Raw genomic sequence first — 26,544 nt, forward strand, 5'->3', positions numbered from 1 at the left:
GGGGAAGGGAGGTGGCGCCATGAGCATGACAAAGGCTGAGGACAAAGCTGCCCAGGGAGGAGCCCAGTGTGGGCACCTGGGACGAAGGGTTGAGGCCTCACAGCAGGGACATGGCTCTGCCAGGGAGGACTGTCGCTGCTGACCACCTTGGTGATGACTCCAGGCACAAGGGCAGACACAGCCTGACCTGAGAGGAGAGTAGGCACTTCGAAGACCTCAGAGCAGGAGGGCCACAAGTCAGGCCCTATATGCATATCACAGCCCTGCTCCCCGGAGCCACCGGTGGCAGGAGCCTGCACCCACCTCCCCCAGGAGGCCCACTGGGATTTCCTCAGCATCCCCACAGCTCCTGGCCACCTGGAGGCACAGGGTTCTGCTTTGGATCTCAGGAGACTCGCTTCCCCGCAACCTCCCTGTGTCTCGGTTTTGTCTCTACAGAGCAGGCACTGCCGTCCTAAGCATGCTTTGTCTTTCCTTTGGGGTTTAAACACTGGCAAGGCACAGAGTGGGACTAGGAGAGGAGAACAGGCTCCTGCCCTCTGGAAGTATCCACCAAACACCATTCAGAGAGGCTCTGAGCACAGGGGCCTTCCCTGCAGCAAACTGAAACTGAAACAAAACACCCCAGAAACCCATGCAAGCCCTGGGAGGCTGTGGGCTGATGGCTGTCCTGGGCTCGAGTCCCATGCCTGGCTCTGTTGGGGGCCGAACAGGCCTGGACTGACAGGCTTGGGCTCTCCTCTCTTCACCTGCCACGACTCCTGCTGCCAGGGACACCAAGGTACCTTTGCACCCTCCGTGGCACCCTGAGAACCAGCTGCCCTGGGCAGCTGTCCGCACAGCCCCTGTCAGTCTGGGACCTTGCCCGGCCCCGGCTGGGCCTGGCTGCATCCCCCTCACTGCGCTTGCTTTCCAGGTCCTGGGGCCTCCAGCTCGGCAGGGGGCAGTCAGCTCCTCAACCAGACCCCAGCCAACGCCCACAGGCCTGGCCCTTCCTCAGACAACACGCCAGGGACCTGGAGACCCTGGACCCCACGTTGACAGCAGGGCCTGCCTTCCCCATCAGCTGTCCTGCCCCTGCCTGGACCCTGGCTCAGAATGTGGCGTATGGAGGATGCTGTTGTTGGGCATTCCTGAGCTGAGAGCACACTGCCCCACGGGCCTCTGAGGGCACAGGGACCCCAGCAGGGCTGGTCACTTATTCCTGCGCTGTGCCTGAACGTGCATTAACACAGGCTGGTTAATTACCCGGAGCAAAGGAGACATTCTTCCACCACCAGGCAAACTGCTGGCCTGCAGCCCAAACCAACAGGGGGAAACTTCAACCGCCTCGGCCCTCTCTCTGCCAGATGGAAATAACGTATAGCTGCAGCGGTGGGGGAGGAGGGAGGAACAAAAACCAGCTTGGCCAGGGGGCCAGACCGGAACCCCAGTGGACGGCCAGCGGCCAGGGCACTCACCGCTTTCGTTCTTCTCGATGACATCCACCACCTCCCCAGCCTGGAGGCTCAGCTCCGAGTTCTCTTGCTTCTTATAGTTGGACACCACCACATACTGTTCCAGGATCATGGGCTCGGCGGTGGCGTCGGCACCTGGCGAGGGCAGAAAGCACGCGGTGAGCCAGCGGCCGGCCATGGCCCCGCGGCCGGGGCGCCCCCTGTCCATCGGCCTCCTCGGGGGTGGCTGCTCTGTCGCCAGCGCCGCTCCCAGGGGCAGCCCGCAGCCGGGGCTCGCAGCTCACAGGGCGCCAGGGACAGGCCATATAGCAAGGCCCCACACCGGCCCGCTGCACCGCGGGGTCCGGGGGACATGGGGAGCCAGGGGGCCGGGGAAGGGACGGGCAGGAGGAGGAGGAACGAGAGAGGCAGAGCGGAGGCGGAGGCGGAGGCGGAGGCGGAGGCCAAGGAAGCTCAGGAAGAAGCCTTGTGCTGCGATGAGTTAGTCACAGCCCGGCATGAGGGAGCCTGCGGGGAGGCCTGGGGCCCACGGGGTCTCTCCGGCCTCCCTCTCGGGCCGGCAGGGGCATCGGGGAGGGCGGCGAGCCAGCGGGTGGGCGGCCCATGAGGGCTGAGGCCAGAGGCAAAGGAAAGGCAAGCAGGAGGCTCCAGCCTCTGCCCCCAACCCCTGCAAACCCGAGAGAAAAGGCAGCCCTGCTCCCTCGGGCGGGAGAGGGAGAGGAGAGAGCGGGAGAGAGCTTCTCCGCAGCCCAGGCCCAGGCGAGGAGTCAAGAGGGTTTGAGGCCGCCAATCACTGGGGTTTACTCGCAACCCTTAAATAGAAACACATGAGACCCGTCGAATGAGGAGCCGGGGGGTGGAGGCAGGGGAAGGGGAGGAGGCCCAGACTGTTTACTTGAAACCCAAGAAGAAAGTCCCCGAGCCAGCGGCTGGCGAGCCCAACCCGCCCCCCGCCAACTTTTCTTCAAGTTCGCTCGGTTCCTACCCCTCGGACTCACCCAGGCGCTGCCACTGAGCCCAGGCCCGGTGCAGTCGGACCAGGCTCAGGCCTGCCCCCAGCCCTGCTTCCAGAGAGGGCCCTCTGGCTGCAGAGACTGACTCAGTTTCTCTCTGCCTTTCAGTGCCGGGGCTTGTGGTCAGGCCCCTGGCAGTTTGAGGGGCTTGAGGGGTCAAAAGATGGGTGCAGCAGAGGGAGGGCAGGCGGACTCCAAGGAGCAAGCAGTTTCTCTGTTCTCAGCCACCGGACCAGCACGACATTCACTAAGCAGGCACCAGGCAGGAAGGCAGACAGGCTGGGTGCTCTCTTAGCTTCCTAGCTGTATGGCATTGGATGCTGCTTAAACCTCTGCACTTCAACTCTTCCCATCACCATTATTAGGGTGGGCGTGGGGATAAGACACTTAAAATATGATGTGCTTTTAGCGAGGAGTGAAAAGGATCCACTAGCCAGAGATGGACTAGTCACCTCCTACAGGAAGCCTTTTCAGACCACCCCCAGCCCAAAGGGAATTCCTAGTACTTTTTTTTTTTTTTTTTTTTTTGATACAGGGTTTCTCTTTGTCGCCCAGGCTGGAGTACAGTGGTGCAATCATGGCTCACTGCAGCCTTGACCTCCTGGGTTCAAGCAATCCTCCCACCTCAGCCTCCCATGTAGCTGGGACCAAAGGCACACACCACCATACCCGGCTAATTTTTTTATTTTTTGTAGAGATGAGGTCTCACTTTGTTGCCCAGGCTGGTCTTGAACTCCTGGGCTCAAGTGATCCTCCTGCCTCAGCCTCTCAAAGTGCTGGGACTTCAGGCATGAGCCACTGCAACTGGCATAAACTATATGTCTGCCAATTTCCTTGAAGGCTAGGGGGCTTCATGTCACTAGCCTGGCTATAAAAATTGCTGGGGATCTCCAAGCTCCACAGAGCCCCCTTGGTGCTTCAGCCTACAGCCACATTTCCCACACGCCTGAGTTTGATTTGGCAAATGTGATGTGCCAGGCACATTAACTGCCCCATTTCATGCCCACAACATCCCCCTTATCTTTCCATTTCACACAAGACTAACCAGAGGTCCCTCTAGAGCAGGCAGGAGATGACTCCAGCTCCTACAGCTGCTATGAAGAACGGCACATTCACTCAGTATGATTTTATTCAGGCCCAAGCCCATCTGTCTTTCCATTGCGGAATAACTGCCTCTGATTTGTTCCCATCAGTCTGGTTCTTCTAGCACAATAATCCTCAACTTGGTAGCACAGAATCACCCAGGGAGCTTTTTAAAAGTACTAATGCTGGGCTCCAGAGAGACAGGTTTCTTTGGTCTGGGACTCAGGCATGAGTAGTTTTTGGACATCCCCTCTGTGTCCCTATGGTGCTTGTGGGCACCCTGGAGCAAGAAACACTACTTAGATCTTTGGGGTCCTTCTGTGGGGGGAGGCTCCCTCCAACCTAGGGCAGACGGCAATGGCCACAGAACTCTAGGAAATCCCAAGGGGAGGCCTCCTTCCAGGGAAAGAAACCCACTGCCCCCGGCAGTTTTCTCCCATGAGGTGTGGGCCCTGCAGGGCCATCTCAGCCCTTTGGAGAAGCAGAAGGGACCCTGCACAGCTGAGTGTGCCACATACATTCGCACGTGCACAGTCCCGAGCAGCCCTGCTAAAGCAGGGATTATATTTCAGGCAGAAATGCAACCAACAGCCGGGCAGCAGGGCCTGCCCCGCCTCTGTACTTAGGCGTGCCAGCTTCTGTGCCTGCCCCTGCCAGCTGGGCAGAGGCAGTGCCGGGTGCTGCACTGGCGGACTACCTCCCACTGTGCCCCTAGGGGGACGGGCAGTGCCTGTTCCATGCCTGGAGTCTCTGTGGCCAACAGCACTTCTTAAGTGCACCTGGCACAAAAATGGCCATCCCTGCCCTATGAGAAATGGGGCCCCCTTTCCCAGTGTGGGGGTACTGGATGAGAAGAGTGGGAAAGAAAGGCTCCAGCAACAAACAGAAGAACAGAGAGTTCTGTGGCATGTTAGAGAGCCCGCAAGGCCTGAATGTGCCCAGATCATAGCAGGAGTGACAGCAAGCCTTCATCAGTGCTGACTTGGAGGCCCCCGACAGCATGTAGCTGCCTTGTCCAATCCTCAGAGCAACCCCGTACAGTAGGTCCTGTGATGGCCCCATTTTACGCATGGGCAAAGCAAGCCTTGTGAGGGTAAGTGAATTCCTAAGGTCACACAGCTGGGATTGAACCCAAGCCCACCTGACACCACTGCTGTGATCTTAACTTCCGCACTGTATGTGGCCTACAATGGGCCACTGGCACCTGGTTCCCAGGGAAGGGCCCATTACATCCCAGATACCTGGGACACAGCTGCTGCTTAATAAAGACTAGAGTATGGGTTTCTTTCTCTTTTTTTTTTTTTTGAGACAGAGTCTTGCTCTGTTGCCCAGGGTGGAGTGCAGTGGCACAATCTCGGCTCACTGCAACCTCCGCCCCCCGGGTTCAAGCAATTCTCCAGCCTCAGCCTCCTGAGTAGCTAGGATTACAGGTGCCCGCCACCGTACCTGGCTAAATTTTTTTTGTATTTTTAGTAGAGATGGAGTTTTACCATGTTGGCCAGGCTGGTCTTGAACTCCTGAGCTGAAGTGATTTGCCTGCCTCGGCCTCCCAAAGTGCTGGGATTACAGGCATGAGCCACTGTGCCTGGCCTAGAGTATGGGTTTCCAGTTGACTCTTGCCACCTCTACTGACCAGACCACAGTGCCTGTTAGGTGGCAGGCACTCAGTCAGTGTGAAATGAACCAGTGAAACGCGTGAACTGGCAGAAAGATGAACAGAGGGACTCACTGGTTTGTGGAGTCAATATGAATACCTCGACTCTGATATGGAAATACAGGAAAATGAGACAGCCAAACTCGAAGGGAGAAAGGGAGATGGGGAAATCAAGGTAAAGAGGAGCAAGGAGCCCCAGCTTTGTGGCCAGAAGATGCTAGGAGGACGAGCAGGAGGTGCTGGGGAGTGGACAGACATCAGCTCATTTTAATCCAAGCCAAGAAAATCTGAGGCAGGGTTTCAAAGCTGAGTTAAATCCACACCCCCACACCCCTTCCTCCAACCATTTTCCTGGAAAATTGGCCTGAGCTTCCTGAAGGCTGACTCTCTGGGACACAGGTAGAAAAGTTAAGGAAACGTTCTCTAGGTATTGGAAAGCACAGACAGGCTTTGGCCCCTCTCAGGAGCTGCTCCAAACGCTGTGGAATGGACACACGGATACTCTGTCCTTCTGACTGCCCTTCCCTCCCCTGCACAGGCAGGCTCCCAGCTCTTCCCTCTGGCAGCTGCCTCTTAGGGTGTTCCCTGGCCAGGGCAGCCGGGCGGGCGGGAGCTGCGAGCAGGTATCCAGATGAGAAACCACTTGCAGGCCAGGCAGGCAGTGGGCGATGATGTCATCCCACAGAGGCCACTCTGGATCCCCTTCCAGCCAAGGCCTGCAGAACTGGGGGCTGGAGGAGTCTGCCTGAGTGGGGAGGGGGCAGTGGAGGGAGCCTGGTGTCTTTAGATGAGGAGTGCTTGGCAGGAGCATGGAGAAGGGGTGTACCTCTTCTAGACAGCAGAGCCTCTCTGGGTTGGAAGGGGCCTTTGCATGAGTCTCATCCAGGGATGGAACCTTATGCTTTATTACAGAGCCCCTAGTTGGACCTGCTGGGGTCCTGGGGGTCCCCTGGACCCCTGCCCCACCCTTGCCTCACATCTGCATTCCTTTAACTACCACCTGGATGGAACTCTGGCTGCCAACTTAAACTTCTCAACTGGGCTTTCGCCAAGTCACTCCCATGCTCCAACGCCTTCCATGGCTCCCTGGTGCCTATAGAATAAAGGCCAAATTCAAGCCCAGTCTTTCTTGCCAATCTGAGCTCCCCAAGTTCCTTGACCCCCGTCCCCCACACCACCATTCCCTGCATCACTCATGATTCAACACACATGTATCGAGCACCCACTAGGTGCCAACACCCAACACCACTGCTCCAGGCAGCTTCTTACTTTCCAAGTCTTTGCTCTAGCTGCTGCCCCCTGCTGGAATGCTTTCCCTTCTCTCTACCAATTCCAATTTCCCAGTTCTCCCCAAGCATCTCTGCCCTCCAGGAGGCTCCTGATCACTCTTGTTCCCTCTCTTCTGTTCCCTCCTCAACTTTATGTTGGGCATTGCTCCCCAACCAAACCATGTGCCTTGGACAAGAGTCTCTCGACACCCTAGGACTAGTGCCACAGGACATGACATGGGACATAGTAATTACCTGAAATTCATGATGGAAATGTTTAGAATTAGAATCTAAAGATCTGAGGTCCAGTCCTGCTTTGCCCTTACTAGCTCTGAGATCCTGGGGAGGACACGTAACCTCTCTTGAGTTTTAGCTTCATCTGGAAACAAGAACAATTAGCAGTTCCTACCTCACGGGAATTGTTCTGAGCGTGGAATGAAGTGATGGGGCTTCAAGTACTATGGAAACCACAAATGGTCATTTTAAAGCAAACGGAGGGAATGGGAGATCTGGGGAGCAGCAAAGGTGTTGGTTCCTTTGTGGGCTCAGAACCCACAGGTTCAGCAGGCAGCTCGGTGCCAGGGCTGCAGGTGCCAGGAGAAGGGTGGGGAAGGGAGGCCTGGGGTTGTGTCCCTGCAACATGCCCCTCCCAGACCCCACCTTCAGCAGGCAACGAGTACTTGCCAGCTGGATTGAGAGGCAGCTCAGAGCCCCTAGGCCTACTCGGGAGGGATGCCAGGCTAAGCAACCTGAGGCCCCTGATCTATAAGGATCTCCAGCATCAGCCCTTACCTCTGAGTTTCCTGTCTCATATCTCAAAGAACCCTCCAACACTCCAGATGGAGAAACCAAGGCCCAGAGAGACTTTGGCCCTGGACTCGCAGTCTGGCTGCCCAGCCCACACTGCCTCCCCTGGGCCTCTTGCTCCAAACAGCTGGGACCATCTTGAGACATGGTTAAGTGTCCTCCCCAGGGTCACAGAGCTAGTAAGACCCTGTGCTGGCCTCCACCCCAGGTTCCCCACGACTCCCCAACCCTGGGCATCCTACAAAAGTCCCTCTAGCCCCTTACAACTGGTTCCTCCCAGGCTGGACTGGGACTGCTGGCCCCTCCGCTATACGTTTGGTGAATAAAATGTATTGCTGTGGGCCAAGTGGGCTCTGGCTCACTGGCGCATGGAGAGGGGAAAAAGGGACAGGAGCCCAGTGATTAGCTCAGGCCCAGGCCCTTGTCACAGGAAACTCCAGAAGGACGATTGCAACGCCTCCGACCCACTGCCTTCTCTTCTCCTCTGGACTCCTCCCAACACGCTCACCTCCCATTCCCCGCCCACAGCAGCAGGAGGGGCTGAACTTTGGGCTCTAAACCCTGGGGCTGGCCCAGCCCCACCACCCCACTCAGTTCCCACCCTTCTGCTTTGTCCCCTATTCCCCCAGCCTGAACCTCTGCTCTCAGGTTTGGGGCTAGAGGGTTAGGGTGTGTAACAGTCTCAAAAACGGAGGGGCCCCATAGAAGACCCTTCTGGAAATTCCATCCCTCCTCCGACCATCTCCATCCAGAAGCTGAGAACTCTGCTGTCCAGGATTCTCTGCCATGGTCCCGTAAGACCAAAGGCTGAAGGCAAGTCCCTGACTCCTGCCCAGCTCCTCCCAGACACAGGCCAAGGCCCTAGTCCCTGAGGGCCATCTCAGCCAGGCAGGCCAAGCTCTGGATTGCTGGGCATGGGGGCTGCGACCCATCTTCAGTGAGTCACAGACCTGCCCCACCCCCTGCCCCAAATCTCCAGCTCCCCAGTGAGATCACTGGAAATGAGGCGTGGGTGCCAGGGCCCTCTGCTCTCAGCCTCAGTTTACCTGCCTGAAGTGAGATGAACTGTCTTTGGCTTGGCTCTCTCACTGGAACGGCCAATTGAGATAAGGCTGAAGATGGCGAAAGCCCCACCACTGCCTGAGCACTTTCTGTATGCCAGGCTCCCCACGAGGTGGGATGGCTTCCCCTTAAGGAGGTTACACACCCCACCCAAGGCAGCATAGCCAGGACGTAGCAGAGCTGGAATTCAAACCCACACAGCCTGGGTCCAGAGCACATGTGCGTACACGCTGAGCTACGTGGTCATCACTCAGCAAAGGGCCCCGCGTTCGGATCTGACCGGGGAGGCAGAGGGCACAGCAAGTGGAAGGCCCCCTGCCATGCTGGCAAACAGCTGCTGCACATCACAGGAAGCATGCGCAGGGCCTGAAGGCACCGGCTCCCGCGCACATGGGCCTGGAACACACATGCTCACACACATGCACATACGCTGGGCAGTACCTGTCACGTCCTTCTTGGGCGACTCAGCCCAGCTGGACAGCCACACTTCCGAGTCCCCGAGAGCAAGCGGCAGCAGGAGAGGAGAACCAGAGAGAGAACGGTTAGGCAGGCAGGAGATCCACAGCCAGTGGCTGCAGGCGCTGCGCTCGGCCAGCCGCAGGCGGAAGGCGGAGGAGGGAGGAGAGTGATTTCCTGGCCCTGGGCTGTCTGTTGGGCGTGGGCCCGTGTGATTACAGAGGCGCTGGGACACAGCCGGCTGGGACAGGGATAATGAGGTGTCCGCCGAAATGCAGGACTCCTCTGGAGCACAGAGAATCCTACACGATCCTCCCTGGAATGGGGCCCGTGGTTATCACAGCCCTGTACAAGGCAGCCTGACCCTTCCTTTCTGGCCATGTGGGTGGCTGGGTCCCACGGGGCCTGGTGGCTGCAAGGATCCTCAAAGGCCAGCGGGCTCAGTGGCCTGGACCCGGAACCTCAAATGTCAGGGTTGGAGTGCCCAGGACCCATCTCTAGGCCTGGGGGCACCACACCCACTGGACCCTGATGTGTCATCCAGCCCTTCCTGCAGCCCCACCCACTGAGGAAGACAGATTGGCCCCAGCAGAACAGAGAGAACACTGTTTTAGGGAGTCTCACTCCCCAACCCCAATGCAGAAGGATGGGGACCTTGAGTGACCAGAAGAGATGAGGGCTCTACTCCAGGCTCAGACAGTGGTGTCCAATCTGAGCCTCAGTTTCCTCACCTGTGAAATGGGATTTAGAGTTGTCTTCCTGCCAAGAGGAAGGAGCAAAATCAAAGCAGCATAAAGAACATATGATTGAGATGTGATACCATTAACATCTGAATGAGGCAGAAAGCTCTTGGTCTAATCAATGGTTTGTGCATTTCTAGAATAGAAGAGGGCTACCATGTCAAGAGCACTGACACAGTTGAACTACAGTGACTCATTTAGTCCCCACGGCAACCCCATCAAGTGGGTAGGCATTTTTAGCCCCATTTTACAGGGGATGACTCTCAGACATGGAACCAGGTCTGCCGGCATCCCCAGGCTGCTGCTTTCTCTGCTGGGCTGCTCTTCACCTCCAAAGGAGCAAAGCACTGGCTGCAGTGGGGACAATTAAAAGAACGCTGGATTGCAGGTCTGAGAGACAAACCCTGGCACTGCCCACCAGGCGCTTGCCAGGAGAGGGGCCTCACCCATTCAGAGAGTACTGATAAACAGCAGCAAACACTTCACAGCATTTCCCCTCTGCCAAGCATCCGGCTGAGCACTCTGCGTATAGTAACTCGTATTTTTCCCAATAACCCTACAACGATGAGTTCTATTATCCCCTCCATTTTGCAAATGAAGAAGCTGAACCAGAGAGGTTAAATAACTTGCCCAAGGTCACACAGCTAGTACAGCAGTGTCCATCTCTTGCAGGGACACACGCCTGAGCTAATCAGAGCTTGACGCTGCTCTCTATTTAAAGCACCTGACTCTTTCCCTCACTCAGCAAGCCACCTTCCAATTGCAGGTTGGCTCCTGGTGTAGAACTGGAAAGCCTGGCCCCCTTCCAGTTCTATTGTAAATTAGCAGAGTGGGGCTTTGGTGGAGAGGTCTAGCAAGGCCTTTGGGGTCTGACTGCCTGGATTCAAATGTAGGCTCTGCTCCTTTGAAGAAGTGACTTACCCTCTCTGAGCCTGTTCCTGAACTTGTAAAAATCTGGATGACGTGATATACTTACCTTCTGGGTTGCTGTGAGAATTAAATTAGATAGTATGTAATAGTGCCCAGCGCAGTGCCTACTACATAGTCAGTGCTTGATAATGGTTAGCTGCCACTAGCAGTAACTCCCATGAGTGTGGTTAGCATGAGTTTGCCTCCCTGGGTTCAATCAGCTCTGGGGACACTCAGAAAACCATGCCCCAGGCCTGCAAGGACAAGAACTAGGCAGTGTTTAATACTGGATGCACCAAGAAAAAGCTGGCACCCTGTTAGAGATACTGCCCTACGGTCACTCTCAGACACCGGGTTATCTGGAATGGAAGGTAGAGGGACTCCAGGGGACCTCACTCAGAGACAAACAGGGCAAAATCTGAGGTTAGAGCCCCTCCCCAGGTTCAGCAGTCAGTAGCCTCCTTGGGGAGCAGAAGCAACGCTGGCCCAGCTTTCAAGCCCTGGTAGGGCTGAGACAAGGTAGACACACCAAGGGTCTCCACAAGGATTTAAGCTGGTATGGCCAAAGACGTCTGGGTTCAGAATGTGGGTGTTGCTGCCTGGTGCCCACATCTTGCTGAAGTTTCAGCTCCCTGCTGCTGCATCCCAGAGATGTGGCCAAGTGGGCTGCCTACTGCAAGGCCCTGAAATGCCCCCGAGCGGGCCTAGTACCAGGCCCATCCCAGCCCCATCTCGCCCTCTCTCCACTCCACTCTCCACTTCAGTTTGCTTGACCACTTTGTCTACTTTGGGTTCCTTTTGGGTTCTTCATAAGGAGACCTGAGAAGTGCTAACCTCTTTCAGTGAGCCAAGGAAAGCTGTTTTGCCTGGGCCCGGAGAACCCAAGAAGACCTGTTCTGCTGGACAGGTGCTTGCAAAGGGCCAGATAATAAACACTGTAGGCTTTGGGGGCCAGATGGTCTCTGTTGAGACTACTCAACTCTATTCTTATAGTACAAAAGCAGCCAAAGGCAATACATAAAAGAATGAGTGGGCTGTGTTCCAATAAAACTTTATTTATAAAACCACAAAGGGGGCCGGATGTGGCCTGTGGGCAGACAACCAGAGCTCACACCTGTCGCCTTTAGTCCCCATAAGCAGGCCTCTCTCTCCGCAAAGGAAAATAGGAAGCAGACTAGAAGTAAGCCTGTCTTTTTAAAAAGAAGCCTCTCTCTAAAACATGATTTATTTCCCAGTCCCCTGACCTGCAGAATTAATCCAGTTCTGCTGCTCCCACTCAAAGTCCCTCCCCCTTCTCTCTAGCCCACTCTAGCAAGTTCTCAAGGGGTGGGAAGGACCCCTTCTTCCTCATTACAAGGAACAGAGAAGAGCCCCTGGCTCATAAACCCTAGCCCTCTGGGCCAGGAGGCAGACAAGGTTGTTGGCTAAGGGCTGGGAAGATGGGGAGTTGGACAGACAGAGGGATAGGGGTGAAGGAGCAGTGTGGGGGCACAGCCAAGTGAGCAGCTGTGACTGACATGAACCAACTACTTCCTGTCTTCCCCTGTCTCTGCCTCCTTCTCTGGTCACCCAGAACCAAGGGTCCTACAGAGCAGGGTCACGGGCCTGCTGGAAAGTGAAGGGCATCAGACTGGAAATCTGTACCCTGGCTCTTGCTGAGAACACACTGTGTGGCCTTGGGCAAGTGGCTTAAATACTCTGGGCTTCGGCTGGGCGGTGGCTCACCCTGTAATCCCAGCACTTTGGAGGCTGAGGTGGGTGGATCACTGGAGGTTAGGAGTTCGAGACCAGCCTGGCCAACATGGCGAAACCCCGTCTCTACTGAAAATACAAAAATTAGCCGGGCATGGTGGTGAGCACCTGTGATCCCAGCTACTTGGAAGGTTGAGGCATGAGAATCGCTTTAACCCGGGAGGCAGAGGGTGCAGTGAAACAAGATTGTGCAACTGCACTCCAGCCTGGGTGGCAGAGTGAGACTCTGTCTAAATAAATAAATAAATACTCTGGGCCTCAATGCTCACATCTGTACAGTTAAGCATTTGGGCCTATTGCTCCTGTCTGATGGCCTGCCTGAGGCAGTTGTCTGACATTCTAGACCTTCCCGGCAGAAAACTGGTAGTCTCCATAACGCAAGTGGACCACAGCAGAAATGAATCTTTCCAGAGAAACGGACTGTCCTTCCTGGGAAAACCACTTGAATGCAGGCTCAATGGAGGCAACCCAAGTCCAAAATAGCAGATGATTCAGGAGGCACAGAGGGCAGAGATCTGGAGCAAGAATAAAAGCAACCTTGGTTCTTGTGCTGGCTTTGCCACTTAGCTCGCTGACTCTGGGATAGCTGGCAAATCTCTGAACGTCTGTTCCTTCTTTTGTAAATTGTGAAAAAACTCCTGTCCTACCTTCTTTGCAGGATTAAGACTGAAATGGCGTAATGCCTGGGGGAGGTTTTGGAGGGCTGGGAATTAGGCCTCTGGACACGAAGAGGAGTAAGTGCTAGGGACGAAAGCAGTAGTTTCCTGAGAAATGGCAGGCATGCCATGTCCCTCCCTCACACGGCCCACAGTGCTCATGTCCCTGCCACGGCTGTCCCTCAAGGCATTGCTCGCAATACCAGCAATAAGCCAGGCCAGGAGAAAACCAGGGGACTGCAGATTCCGGCCAAATACAGGGACCCAAAGGCACTTAGATGCTGAACCTGATCCTTGACAGGCCCAGGTGATGCTGAGAAACCAAAGAACAACACTGCAGGTGCCCCTGACTTTAAGGACAACCTACCCCACCCAGCACACATACATCCAAGGACTTCATAGGAACACCTGGATAGGCCTAGGTTAGGAGAGGGTCCTTGGCTGCTCTGAAGATGTTGAGTATCTCAACCGTTCCCAGTCAGTTACATGTCAAACTTCTTCCACTCTTTCTCCCTGTCTCACTACTGCACTTGACTGGTCTTAAAAATAATAATAATAAAGGCTGGGCATGGTGGCTCATATCTGTAATCCTAGCACTTTGGGAGACCACTGTGGGAGGACTGCTTGAGCCCAGGAGTTGGAGACCAGCCTGGGCAACATAGTGAGACCCCATCTCTACAAAAAATAAAAATCTAGACAGGCATGGTGGTGCCTGCCTGTGGTCTCAGCTGCTCTGGAGGCTGAAGTGGGAGGACTGCTTGAGCCCAGGGCGATCGAGGTTGCAGTGGGGCATGATCATGCCACTGAAATCCAGCCTGGGCAACAGAGTGAGACTCTGTCTCAAAATAAATAAGTATAAAATAATTTTTAAAAGGGCCCTTATAGATTCATAGTAAGGCTTCTTTTAACCTTGAGTAACTCCAGAGCAGTGAGAATTGGGTTGAATTTATCCAAATCTAGTCTGAAACCATGCTTCCAGGAATGCTTCCCTGGTGTAAAGCAAGTTCCATCCATCCAAACTAATAAATCCAGAGCGGGCCATGAGCCCAGGTGGGAGAGACCGGAATGAATACAGCCAACAGCACAAACTCCATGGAGAATGAAAGAGAACCACAGGCTCAGGGGACCAGGGCTGGGTCACCAGCCTTGTCAGTTTCTTTCCACAGCCCCGCCCTGGGCTCCGGGGAGGGGAGGGGCGACAGGCCGGGGGCCCAATGGAATGAACACCTCCCTGTCTTCTCCATGCCCTTCCATCCTTCAGTATCTGCACACACTGGAGCACTCAAGCCCTCTCCCTCTTTGGGAATACTGTTCTTACCTCACTACAGCTTTGAACTGGTTTCTAAATAACTGCTGCAGTTTAGCCTTTCCTCTCCCATACAACTAAACTGCACAGGACTAGATTTCTTCGGTTTCCTGCAGACTCCACGTTTCTTTTCCTTTCTGGTTAGGACACCAGGAAATTTAGCCACCACTTTCAGGCCATCAAATAATTAGGGCCTAAGAGCTGCTAGTCCTATTATTCAGTAGTAACAGTCACTGTCATTGTTGCCATGAACAGGGCACTTTCTTGTGGTAGGCACTACTAAATAGGCACACAGCAACTCAAATCTTTACAACAGCTCAACAGGGTTATCATTCCTTTACAAAGAAGTAGTTTGGCCTATGTGATACTCAGTTTAGAGGACCTAAAACAGGTTGTCATGCTCAGAGCAGCAGAAACTGAGGGGCAACAGTGAAAACCATGTGAATATCATCTGGGAAAAACATGGATGGCCAATTCGTAATTCTTAAAAAGTCTTAAAAAACATGGCACCAGGCTGGGCGCAGTGGCTCACGCCTGTAATCCTAGTACTTTGGGAGGCTGAGGCAGGCGGATCGCAAGGTCAGGAGTTTGAGACTAGCCTGGCCAAAATGGGGAAACGCCGTCTCTACTAAAAATATAAAAATTAGCCAGGTGTGGTGGTGTGTACCTGTAATCCCAGCTACTCAGGAGGCTGAGGCAGGAAAATTGCTTGAACCCGGGAGGTGGAGGTTGCAGTGAGCTGAGATCACGCCACCACATTCCAGCCTGGACAACAGAGCAAGGCTCCATCTCTTAAAAACAAACAAACAAACAAACAAAACAAAAAAAACAAAAAACAAAAAAAAACATGGCACCAATTAAGATGATAGAAAACAAATAGTTCAAGTATGACTTCCAATCCAAGCACACCTGGGTGGAAGTCGTGTTTAGTGTGTGAGCTGCTTCTGACATGGGGAACTCTACAAAGCTTGTTCCAGGGTAAGCAGCAGCCAGCTGGTCAGAGATACCCACGGCGTGAAGAAAGAGTACCCTTGCACTGGAGGGCGAGGGGTGAATGCTGCTAATGCAGCAGCTTGGACCCCAGGCCTGCTCCTACACTCAGAGCCTCCAAGGCAGAGCTGGCTTCACGGAAGTGTGATCTGGGCAGTGGCCGAGGGTCCTAGGTTTAGAAGGGTCCCTGCAGCTGATTTAATGCTCTTCTGTCAGGGATTTCATTAATAATTTATGAATGAGAGAGTCTTCATTTTCATGTGGATCCTGCAAATTATGTAGCTGGTTATGCCCAAGGCCTGAGGGTTTGGGGCCACTGAGCTAAATAAACAGAAGTACTCAAGAAGAAATCAAGTAGAGCTGAATTTCTGATGGATATCTTCTTAAAGACAGAAAGCAAATCCCAAATGGAAAGCCAGGCCATTGTTTGTCTCCAGGTCCCCTCTCTCTGCTACATCTTTGGCTTCTTGGTGGTACCCCACAGGCTGGAAGGACTATTTAGGGACTCAGAACCAGAAAGGAGAAGAGACTTGCCTAAGATTGCACAGCAAATAAGCAGTAGGGCTGGAGCTAGAATAATTATACCAGTTTCCACTTACTTAACATTCATGCTAGGTGCTGTGCTAAACATTTATGAACATTTTCTTGTTTAATCTTCTGTAATTTACAGATGAGGAAAGTGAGGCTCAGAGAAGTTAAGGCTCTGCCCGGGCACGGTGGCTCATGCCTGTAATCCCAGCACTTTGGGAGGCCAAGGTGGGTGGATCATCTGAGGTCAGGAGTTCGAGACCAGCCTGTCCAACATGTTGAAACCCCATCTCTACTAAATATAAAATTAGCCAGGTGGAGTGGTGCATGCCTGTGATCTCATCTACTTGGGAGGCTGAGGCAAGAGAATTGCTTGAACCCAGGAGGCAGAGGTTGCAGTGAGTCGAGATTGCGCCATTGCACTCCAGCCTGGGCAACAGAGTGAGACTCCGTCTCGGGGGGAAAAGAAAAAAAGAAAAGAAAAGTTAAAGTTCTTTCCCAAGGCCCTACAGCAAGAAGTGATGGCATCAGACTTAAGCCCAGGCAGGCTGGCCAGGAATTGGGAACAAAGGGTCCTCATGGGGGATGTCATTTTCTGATCCTCCCTGGCCACTGGCCAAGGCTTTATTTATTTCTGCTGCTTTTTGTAAATGTAGCCATATTCCTATTCCTTTTGCTCTCAGCAAGAAAGGACTTGCCTCTGTTCCCCGGAATCCAGAACATGTGTGGGGGCAGCCCAGCCCAGAGTAGGAATGCACTATTGACCCTCCGGCCCTGGGTTATGCAGTCAAGGAGCAGTTTCCCTGCTCAGGAGGGGGATGGGGTGGGATGGTGTGCAGTGGGGGCTGGGCCTGGAGACCCTCCACAGCCCCTTAGGGACTAAGTCCAAGGGTGCTGGCCTAGGCCAGGCCTGGGGCCAGAAGGGTCAGCCCAGCCTAAGTGGGTGTGGATGGAGAAGCCAAGGACGCCCTAGGAGCACTGCGGCTGCCTAGAGGGGGCTGCCCTGGCACGGAGTAGCCGGTAGTTCTGTCACCTCCCTCCACCCTGCTGAGAAGACCCAAGGCTTCCTGGTTAAAGACAGGTGCTGGGTTAGTGAGAGGTGCTATGGGTGGAGAGAGGGGTGCTGGCCAGGGAGGCTGGCAGGTTCAGAGCCTCTGCTCCCAGCAGCTGCTGCCGCCCAACCTGCGGCAGCCCTTTGGGTTGCGGCCTCCCCCTCAGTTCTCAGGTCCTCACCTCTCCCCACCCCAGGGTATTTGTATGCAGAGAAGAGACAAACTCAAGTTTGTTCTGAGTTCCAGGATCCCAGCCACCCGCCTCCCTGGGGTGGCCTGCCTTGGTGGTCCTCCCCCACTTACTGGGAGATCCTCCCTCCAATTCCCCCACCCACCAGCTCCCCCAGAAGCCCGAGCCAAAGCCAGTATCTGCATTCACACTGAGAAGGAGCAGCAGAGAGGCCGGCAGCGGGATGAAGTCAGCAGCCGCTGGTCTCCAGCCCCCAGTCTTGCAATCCGCCTCCTCCCTGGCTCAGTCTCCCTGAGAGCCGCGAGTGAGTGATGGAGTCAACAGCAATGGACTCAGGACAGACATTCCCCTCCCTGGACAACGAAATGTGGAATGTCTCCTTCTCTCCAGACTGGACTCTTGCTATCGGATTATCAATGAATCAACCGCCAACTATTTCGGAAGCATCAACGGCTCCTGGTTGAGACCATCTGACTCTCCACCCTCTGTCTAAAAGCATCAGACACACAACCACAGACACCCTCCCCAGCGTTCCTGTCTGCTTCTGGAGTCATGTAGGTTTGGGGAGACAGGCTGGGTCCCGGAAGGTCTGAGGGAGGAGACGGCAGGGCTGAGTCCTGGAGGCCTTGAAGGTATAACTGGACCCATCTTTGGGGGTAGGGCTTACAGAGCCTCGGGGACATCTGGCTGGATGCTGCCATCCACTGGTGCAAGACAGGGGTAGGGATTGGGGGTCAGGGGTAGGAGGAGAATTCATTCCTGGACTGAGGTTGAGGACACCCACTTTTCGAGGTTTGCTGTCTTCCTCATCATGCCCTGAGCAGGATCTTTGTTCACTGACTGTTCCCACTGGCTCCAAATGTCCGGTTAGGGCTGTAGTCCTAGCAAGTGCATAGCACATAGTAGGTGCTTAATAAAGATTTGTTATGAGTCTCTTCAATCAGACCTTTAGTTCCTTCAAGGCTAACCCCGTCAGCACCCCAAACACCTTGAATGTAGGAGATGCCCAATTAACCCCCAGTGGCTGATGGAAAGATGAATACTGATTGCTCTCCAGCCCAAGGGCTCATGGAAAACTGAGGCCCAGCTACCCCACTGCACTAGGACTCTCTTGGTGTCCACGGCTCTGCCCTCTCTAGTCCAGGCTTGGCCTCTGGAACCACATACGGGTATACAGGCCTGGCTTGTGCTGGGCACAGTGGCTCCCATGCAGGCCTCTGAGCCTGCAGAACACCCTGAAGGGCTGCTGGCTCCCAGCATCTGCTTCAAAGCCCTTTAAAGAGATTTTTAGAAAAATTACCCCTAACCAGTATAGTCTCTGGCAGGATGGACGCTACAGGAAACAGGAGCCCGAACAGGATCCCGAACAGGAACAACCCGCTCATGTGGAATGTCTGGGGGGAGCAGGGCTTGGTGCAGCCCCCCATGGTGTTTGCTGGGAGCCCCTGAGCCTTTCCTTACCCCATCCCTCCCCTGCTCTGCGTGGGTCCAGGCCAATCCCCTGAGTGCTGAGATGCCACGTAAACAGAGCTGTGCATGCACGCAGTGCGCACGCACACACCACTGCTTGGGAAATCCCCACATCTGGCTCTCACGTGACCCAGCTATGCCCAGAAGGCCACAGCTGAGAGGGCCTGGAAGACGGGAGGGTCAGGAGTGTGCGGCTCTCTGGGGAGTGCCGAGTTAACCCTTCAGCACCACAGGTCGGGGGCTCTGTCTAATGCTAAGCTTCCAGAGAGGGGAGAAGCCAGGAAGGAGGCCTGGTGCTCAGTGCTCAGCCCTGGCCCTGGCTGGCTGTCCCAGCGTGGGAAGGTTGGAACACTTCTCTGGGCCTCTATGGTCTTGACCTGGGATGTGAAAGGGCTGCTCTTTCCCTGTCCTGTCAATCCTGGTCAATCATCAGCCTCTCGGGAGTTCTCACTGGAGGGAGATTCCTTCCCTGATGGAGGATATTTCATGCGCATCTCCTAGGGTCAGGAACCCGGCTGCGGGACGGTGATCTTGGAATCACAAGGAGTCAAGATTCATGCCCTCCTTTGTCTCCCAGGAAACTGCTGGGCTCTTCCTAACAATAAGGAAAAGGTGGGAGGTGGCTCCTGGGCCAAGTTCTTTCCTACCCAGGCACACTTATTAATTAGAACTTTTTAAACTTCAATGATTTTGTTGAACAAATAGCAATATGCAACAGCTCCTCTGAAACAGAACCACACAGTAGGTACTCCAGGGCTATGAAAGAGATGCCCACACGGAAGACGTGGCACCTGGGGACAGTGGCTGCTACCACCGAACAGATGTCCTCTGCACAGGTGCTGTCCTCTTCACCCAGCTGACCCAATTAGAAAGCTCAGTAAATTAGGCTCAGCAGCCACGGCAGGTCTGTGTGCCTTGCTCAGAGACCCCTATGTGGCGCGGCCCCAGCCCCGTGCAGCACTGCTTTAAAACTGCTGTTTCCTTGCCCACCTCCCCCATCTGGCCAGGAGTCCTCTGAGGACAAGGACCCCATTGTTTCCATCTTGGTATCACTGAAGTTCCATCACAAGACCTGTCAGATGTGCAGTAGACAAACCTAGAAGGCAGCCACAGCCAGAGCCAGAAAAGCCAGCTTTAGGTCTGGCGGGAGCCACCTCATCCCAGAAGGAAGGCCTAGTACCAGTGTCCATTCAGACACTTGCTTCCTATCCACTCAGCCTTCAGAGTACCCGCCCTGTGCCCCAGGAGAGAGCTGCCTAGTGTCCACTGAGCCATGGGCTTGGAGCAGGAGTGAGCCAAGTCATGGAGGAAGGGTAGGGGAGAGGGGAGTTCCCCTGACCAGAACCCTGTGGCCAAACGCAAATGAGCAACTCAGAGCCACCAGGCTCCAGGACTGTGTATGGCAGGAGCTGACAGGCCAGAAGAACTTGTCCCTGACAGATCTGAAATGAGGGATGTTAAAATCTGCATATTTGCAAGGTTCCCCTGGGGGTGCCATTGCCAACATACAAAGACAGGCTTAGTTTGGTCTGTTATCACCAGCCTGTCATCACTGCTTAGCATAGCAAGGATCTAACCCTCCCGCTGGGAAGTTATGCACCCAGACCTGATCCCCTTCCAACACTCAAAGAGTCTAAGGTACTTCAGGGCAGAGCTGAGGACACCCTCAGTCACGGGGATCTAGAAGCAGTGACGAGGGGGACGGTGGTGAAGAGATGGCCAGCTCTGCCTTCTCTTTTATTTTATTTATTTTTTTTGAGACAAAGTCTCGCTCTGTCATCCAGGCTGGAGTGCAATAGCGCCATCTCTGCTCACCGCAACCTCTGCCTCCCTGGTTCAAGTGATTCTCCTGCCTCAGCCTCCTGAGTAGCTGAGATTACAGGCGCCCACAACGACACCCAGCTAATTTTTGTATTTTTGTAGAGATGGGCTTTCACCATGTTGGCCAGGCCAGTCTCAAACTCCTGATGTCAAGTAATCCGCCCACCTCGGCCTCCCAAAGTGTTGGGATTACAGGCGTGAGCCGCCACGCCCGGCCTACCTTCTCTTTTCATGTTTTATTTTGAGACAGGGTCTTGCTCTCTTGCCCAGGCTGGGGTACAGTGGTGCGATCATGACTCACTGCAGCTTTAACCTCCTGGGCTCAACAATCCTTCTGCTTCAGCCTCCCGAATAGCTGAAACCACAGGTGTGTGCCACCACACTGGGCTAAATTTTTTTTTTTTTTTTTGGGATGGAGTCTCGCTCTGTCGCCTAGGCTGGAGTGCAGTGGCGCGATCTCGGCTCACTGCAAGCTCCGCCTCCCGGGTTCACGCTATTCTCCTGCCTCAGCCTCCAAGTAGCTGGGACTACAGGCGCCCGCCACCACACCCGGCTAATTTTTTGTATTTTTAGTAGAGACGGGGTTTCACCGTGTTAGCCAGGATGGTCTCGATCTCCTGACCTCGTGATCCGCCTGCCTCGGCCTCCTAAAGTGCTGGGATTACAGGTGTGAGCCACTGCGCCCGGCCTTTTTTTTTTTTTTTTTGGAGACAAGGGGTCTCAGTAGGTTGCCCAGGCTGGTCTCAAACTCCTGGGCCCAAGTGATCCTCCCACCTCAGCTTCCCAAAGTGCTAGGATTACAGGCGTGAGCCTCCACACCCAGCAAACTCTTCCTTCTGAGCACAAGGAAGCAAAGGGACTTTCTGATAGGACCCAGCTGTCTTGGTGCAAGACTTCATTCTAACAATAATAAAATACATCTTCAAGCCGGCTGCTTGGGCCACACGTGGCAGTGATGAAATCCAGGGGGCAAAGCAGAAAGAAGAGTCAGGGAAAAGCATGTTTTTCCTGTAAACTTCTAAGTTTTACGGAAACTAAGGAAAAAAATATTTTTTTCCTTCACATTTCGAAACAGACCAATTCTAAAAATGCCACATGCTGACTAAGTTACACATACCACTTCTCTGTTTCTAAACAAAGTAACTTTAGATTAGAAAAAGGTGCTAAAACAATAAGTAATGCACATTTCCCCCACATCTTTGTTTTTCCGCCGGCTTCGTCATCACTGGAAAGGTCGCCTCTTCTGTCACGTGTCTATAAACCAAACGCTGAAGTGAGGAACCAGTGACTTTCTGGCCATGCGCCACGGATTTTCTTTGCCGGACCACAATTTGGGTGTTTCCCCCTCAGGAACAAAATCTTCTGGAAATGAAAGGCGGACGGTGTCTCTCATCAGGTCAGGGCTGGGTAGGCCCCTCAGAGAGCCGTTCTCCAAGGCTCCAAATGCCGGGCTGTGTTTCAGGGGTAAGAGACTTGGGGTCCTGTCCTCCATTCCTGCCCCCGTAGCCCACCCTCCCATCTCAGGAGACAACTGAATGTTCTTCAAGGAGCAGTCCCATCCAGGCGTCATCCAGGCACCATCCATCTCGGGGATGCCAATCCCTCTGCCATCTTGCTGCCGGTCTACCCTGAACACGGCCATCAACCCACAGGATGACCCATCCAAGACACAACCCTGGCTTGATTTCAGAGGCCCTGGGAAGCCTGTGAAAAATGCAGATTGGCTGGGTGCAGTGGCTCACGCCTATAATCCCAGCACTTTGGGAGGCCAAGGCAGGAGGATCTGCCTGGCCAACATGGTGTAACCCTGTCTCTACTAAAAATACAAAAATTAGCTGAGTGTTGTGGGAGGCGCCTGTAGTCCCAGCTACTCAGGAGGCTGAGGCGGGAGAATCACTTGAACCCGGGAGGCAGAGGTTGCAGGGAGCTGAGATCGCACTACCACACTCCAGCCTGGGTGACAGAGACTCCATTACACACACACACACACACACACACACACACACACACTGCAGATTGGCCAGATGTGGTGGCTCATATCTATAATCTAGCACTTTGGGATGCCAAGGTGGGTGGACCGCTTGAGGAGCTCGGGAGTTTGAGACCAGCCTGGGCAATATGGTGAAACCTTGTCTCTTAAGAAAATGAAAGAATGCAGATTCCTGGGCGTCACTCCAGACATGCTGATTCAGTAGGTCTGGGCAGGCCCTGGGAATCTGTATTTCAATGAGCAGACTCAAGATTCTGCAGTTCACCTTTGCCCATGCAGTTCCCTTTTGGACCAGCTTCCTATTTTCCTAGCAAGAGAAACTGGGTGATAGCAATGAGGGGGCAGAGGCAGCTGTGCAAGCAGGGCTGAGGGAATCAAGGCTTCCAACTAGCTGCCTCCTTCTGGGGATTCCAGGATCCGGGGAGCACTCACTGCACCCCTGTCCCCGCCCCGCCACGCTCTGTGTGTCCAGGCCAATCGGGCAGTGGGGCTCAGCCACCTCGGGCCAGGGAGCGTGGCGCAGACACACACATGAGCAGCACTCACTTTCTCCATAGCATCACTGCCATGTGGGCTGGCTGCAGAGTTGCCAAATCAATCAGGCTCCTTTCATTTCCAATTAGATGGCTTTGAACTCCAAGGGTAAAATCAGGCTGAGGACCCAGAGCCATGAAAATAAAAACTGTTTAAAAACACCAACCCAGAGGTCGGCCACGGTGGCTCATGCCTGTAATTACAGCACTTTGAGAGGCTGAAGTGGGTGGATCACAAGGTCAGCAGTTCGAGACCAGCTTGGCCAATGTGGTGAAACCCCATCTCTACTAAAAATAAAAAAATTAGCCAGGCGTGGTGGGGTGTGCGTCTGTAATCCCAGCTACTTAGGAGGCTGAGGCAGGAGAATTGCTTGAACCTGGGAGGCAGAGGTTGCAGTGAGCCGAGATCGTGCCATTGCACTCCAGCCTGGGCGACAGAGTGAGACTCCATCTCAAAAAAAAAAAACAAAAAACAAAAACCCATGAGCCAGAAGCCGAAGCCTTCAAAATAAGACATGCTCACTTTTGGAATGGGCCATTGGAGGGCAGCAGGAAGATCTTGGCCACGTTCTCTAAGTAGCCTGGGCCTTTCTCACTGAGTATGGGTAGCTCAGGAGGACAAGAAAACCTCGGAAATTGCTTTAAAAAGTCTTGCTTATGATACACTCTCCATGATTTCCTTTCCAGACTCATCTCCTGCCCTACCCTTGCTCCTGCCAGGATAATGGGCACCTCTCCTTCCCTCAGACTTCTCAAGCTCATGCCAGGCCAGGTGTGGTGGCTCACGTCTGTAATCCTAACACTTCAGGAGGCTGAGGCAGGATGATCACTTGAGGCCTGGAGTTCAACACCAGCCTGGACAACAAAGCGAGACCCTGTTTCTACCAAATAAATAAATAAGTCAGTAATAAAAAATAAATTAAGGCTAGAAGTGGTGACTCACACCTGTAATCCTAGCATTCTGGGAGGCCAAGGTGGGTAGACTGCCTAACTCAGGAGTTCAAGACCACCCTGGGCAACACAGAGAAACCCCGTCTCTACTAAAATACAAAAAAATTAGCCAGGCATGGTGGTGGGCACCTGTAGTGCCAGCTACTTAGGAGGCTGAGGCACGAGAATTGAGAAGCAGAGGTTGCAGTAAATCGAGATTGTGCCACTGTACTCTAGCCTGGGTGACAGAGCCAGACTCTTGTCTCCTACATAAATAAATAAGCCGGGCATGGTGGCACACCAGTGGTTCCACCTACTTGGGAGGATGAAGTGGGAGGATCCCTTGAGCCCAAGAATTTAAGGCCACAGTGAGCCCTGATAGCACCACTGCACTCCAGCCTGGGCCACTGAGTAAGACCCTATGCTAAAAATTAACACCAGAAAAACCCACCACAACCACAACAACAAAGCAAAAACTCATTCCAGTTCCACATCCTCACTCATGCCTGGCTGTCCCTCCTGCAGGGTGCCCTACTCACACCCTTCAGCCCATCGCAATCTCCTCTGTCCTTCGGGGCCATCTCCAGCCTCTCCCACAGTGGCCAGCCGCCCCCCTTCCACCTTGCAGATCCCAAGCCCTCCTGCCTAGTATTAGTTAATGAATCCTTGAAAAGGTCCCGCCTTCTCAGTTGAGCTGTGCACTCCGTGGGGCCAGGAGCCAACAAACTATTAAGAGAGGTGAAAGCCTCACAAAGCCTGTGCTCTGGGGGGAGGAAGCCTGCTGCCACTGCCTTGTCTCCCTCCGTCTTCCTCTGCTGCTGGTTGGGCAGGACAGGCCCAGGGAGGGCCAGAGAGCCCAGCTTTGCTAGTGGCCTGCTGAGGTATTTACCTTGCGGGGAAGGGAGGTACCAGAGGCCTCACAGACCGGCTTCCTCTGCTTCAGAGCAGCCCTCCTCACACCTCCACCTGGTTCCAGGGCTTGGTGGCAGTGCTGACCAGCAGAAGACCAGGTTCTGCCCACCCCATACCCTGGGCAAGTGGCCATCCCTCTCTTAAAATCTTCCTCTATAAAAGGAGGAGAATAGAGGAACCTTTTCAGGTAGACTAACTTTTTTTTTTTTTTGGGGATGGAGTCTCACTCTGTTGCCCAGGCTGGAGTGCAGTGGTGCCATCCCGGCTCACTGCAACCTCCGCCTCCTGGGTTCAAGCGATTCTCCTGCCTCAGCCTCCTGAGTAGCTGGGATGACAGGCATGTGCCACCATGTCCAGTTAATTTTTTGTATTTTTAGTAGAGATGGGGTTTCACCATGTTGGTCTTGAACTCCTGACCTCAGGTGATCTGCCCGCCTCTGCCTCCCAAAGTGCTGAGATTACAGGAGCAAGCCACCACGCCCGACCATAGACTAACCCTTAATAGTAGCCAGAACTTATGGTGGGTCTCGCTCTGAGCAACTTCACTTTATTAAAAACCAAACTAAAATAAATAAATAAAAACCAAACTCATAAAAAGAGAAATTAGGCTGTGTGCGGTGGTTCACACCTATAATCCCAGCACTTTGGGAGGCCAAGTCAGGAAGATCACTTGAGTCCAGGAGTTCAAGACCACCCTGGGCAACATAGCGAGACCCTGTCTCTACAAAAAATACAAAAATTAGCTGGACGTGGTGGTGCATGTCTGTAGTCCCAACTACTCAGAAGGCTGAGGTGGAAGGATTGCTTCAACCCAGGAGGTCAAGTCTGCAGTGAGCTGTGGTTGTGCCACCACACTCAAGTCTGAACAACAACAACAACAACAAAAAGCCCGGTCATGGTGGTTCATGCCTGTAATCCCAGCACTTTGGGAGGCCAAGGTAGGTGGATCACCTGAGGTCAGGAGTTCGAGACCAGCCCGGCCAACATGGTGAAACCCCATCTCTACTAAAAATACAAAAAATTAGCTGGGCATGGTGGCAGATGCCTATAATTCCATCTACTTGGGAGGCTGTGACAGGAGAATCACTTGAACCCAGGAGGTGGAGGTTGCAGTGAGCTGAGATTGTGCCACTGCACTCCAGCCTGGGCAACAGAGCGAAACGCTGTCTCAAAAAAAAAAAAGAAAAAAAAAAGAGTATTCTGTGTCTGGCTGACCTGGGGCAAGTTCCTTAACTTCACTTTCCTGGTCTATAAAACGGGGACAAGACCACCTACCCAAGGCCACCTACCCGGGTTGCTGCAGGGAGGCTCCTGGCAATGACGAGACAGTGCATGCCCCACCTTCCTTCTGTCTGATTGAGGAGTCACACCTGAGAAAGGGCAAAAGCCGACCAGCGCTCTCTCCTGTTTGAGATGAACCCCTCCGGTGCAGCCTCCTATTCATAGTAAAAGCTGCTTCATCCTTAGTGCTTCCTCTGGGCCAGGCACAGTGCTGGAGATATCACTTCAGGAACTTTCACTCAATCCTCAACCCAATGAAAAAAAACCTGATTATCCCCATTTTACAAGTGAAGAAATGAGGCACAGAGAAGGACTTGCCCAAGATCACACAGCGAGCAGAGCCAGGACAGGAAGCTGGGCATTCTGGCTCCAGAGTCCGCACTTTTAACTCAACAGAATACTTAGTAATGGCTGAGTCTACGCCCTGTTGTCTCCTCCTGGGGCTCACAGAATGGAAATAAATGTCTCAACTCAAAGACCAACTTCTCCCCTTCTTTCTTAATCTATCAATAATTAAAACGGCAATAACAAATGGCAGAGCTGGGGTTCAAACCTTGTCTGCCTGTTCCCAAAACCTGGACTCTCAACCCCAAGCAACACTGCTTCTCTGCAATGAAACTACATTAATGCTGATCTCACGAACTCAGCCAATAATACAGTTTCATGATCACTGAGATAGAGGCG

General features: G+C 53.7%; 1 protein-coding gene and 3 long non-coding RNA genes across 12 annotated transcripts in view; 1 reads left to right on the forward strand and 3 right to left on the reverse strand.

Annotated features, from left to right (window-relative positions):
- The window catches only part of SH3PXD2A (SH3 and PX domains 2A), a 256,400-nt gene that overhangs the window by 63,907 nt on the left and 165,949 nt on the right, over positions 1-26,544 (reverse strand). For 4 of the 9 annotated variants that reach the window (XM_077947461.1, XM_077947463.1, XM_015148096.3 and 1 more), the window contains one exon: positions 1,461-1,592. In XM_077947461.1, the coding sequence (XP_077803587.1) occupies positions 1,461-1,569 (109 nt within the window). In that variant the 5' untranslated portion in view covers positions 1,570-1,592. Of the gene's footprint in view, positions 1-1,460; positions 1,593-2,132; positions 2,245-8,785; positions 8,831-18,223; positions 18,372-26,544 lie in introns of those variants that run through there. The other 5 variants (XM_015148097.3, XM_015148095.3, XM_077947459.1 and 2 more) reach the window with 3 other exon arrangements.
- Positions 1,424-17,863, forward strand: LOC144331335 (uncharacterized). Its single transcript, XR_013398392.1, has 2 exons — positions 1,424-2,954; positions 16,110-17,863. It is a non-coding gene; the product is annotated as an uncharacterized LOC144331335 (long non-coding RNA).
- LOC144331338 (uncharacterized) lies at positions 12,581-16,996 on the reverse strand. Its single transcript, XR_013398395.1, has 3 exons — positions 15,869-16,996; positions 14,696-14,952; positions 12,581-13,439 (listed from the first exon to the last, which is right to left on the reverse strand). It is a non-coding gene; the product is annotated as an uncharacterized LOC144331338 (long non-coding RNA).
- LOC144331331 (uncharacterized) lies at positions 20,129-25,502 on the reverse strand. The gene is made up of 3 exons (XR_013398388.1): positions 25,168-25,502; positions 22,118-23,933; positions 20,129-20,242 (listed from the first exon to the last, which is right to left on the reverse strand). It is a non-coding gene; the product is annotated as an uncharacterized LOC144331331 (long non-coding RNA).

The sequence above is a fragment of the Macaca mulatta genome, chromosome 9 (genome assembly GCF_049350105.2).
Source record: "Macaca mulatta isolate MMU2019108-1 chromosome 9, T2T-MMU8v2.0, whole genome shotgun sequence".
Classification (NCBI taxonomy): Eukaryota; Metazoa; Chordata; class Mammalia; order Primates; family Cercopithecidae; genus Macaca; species Macaca mulatta.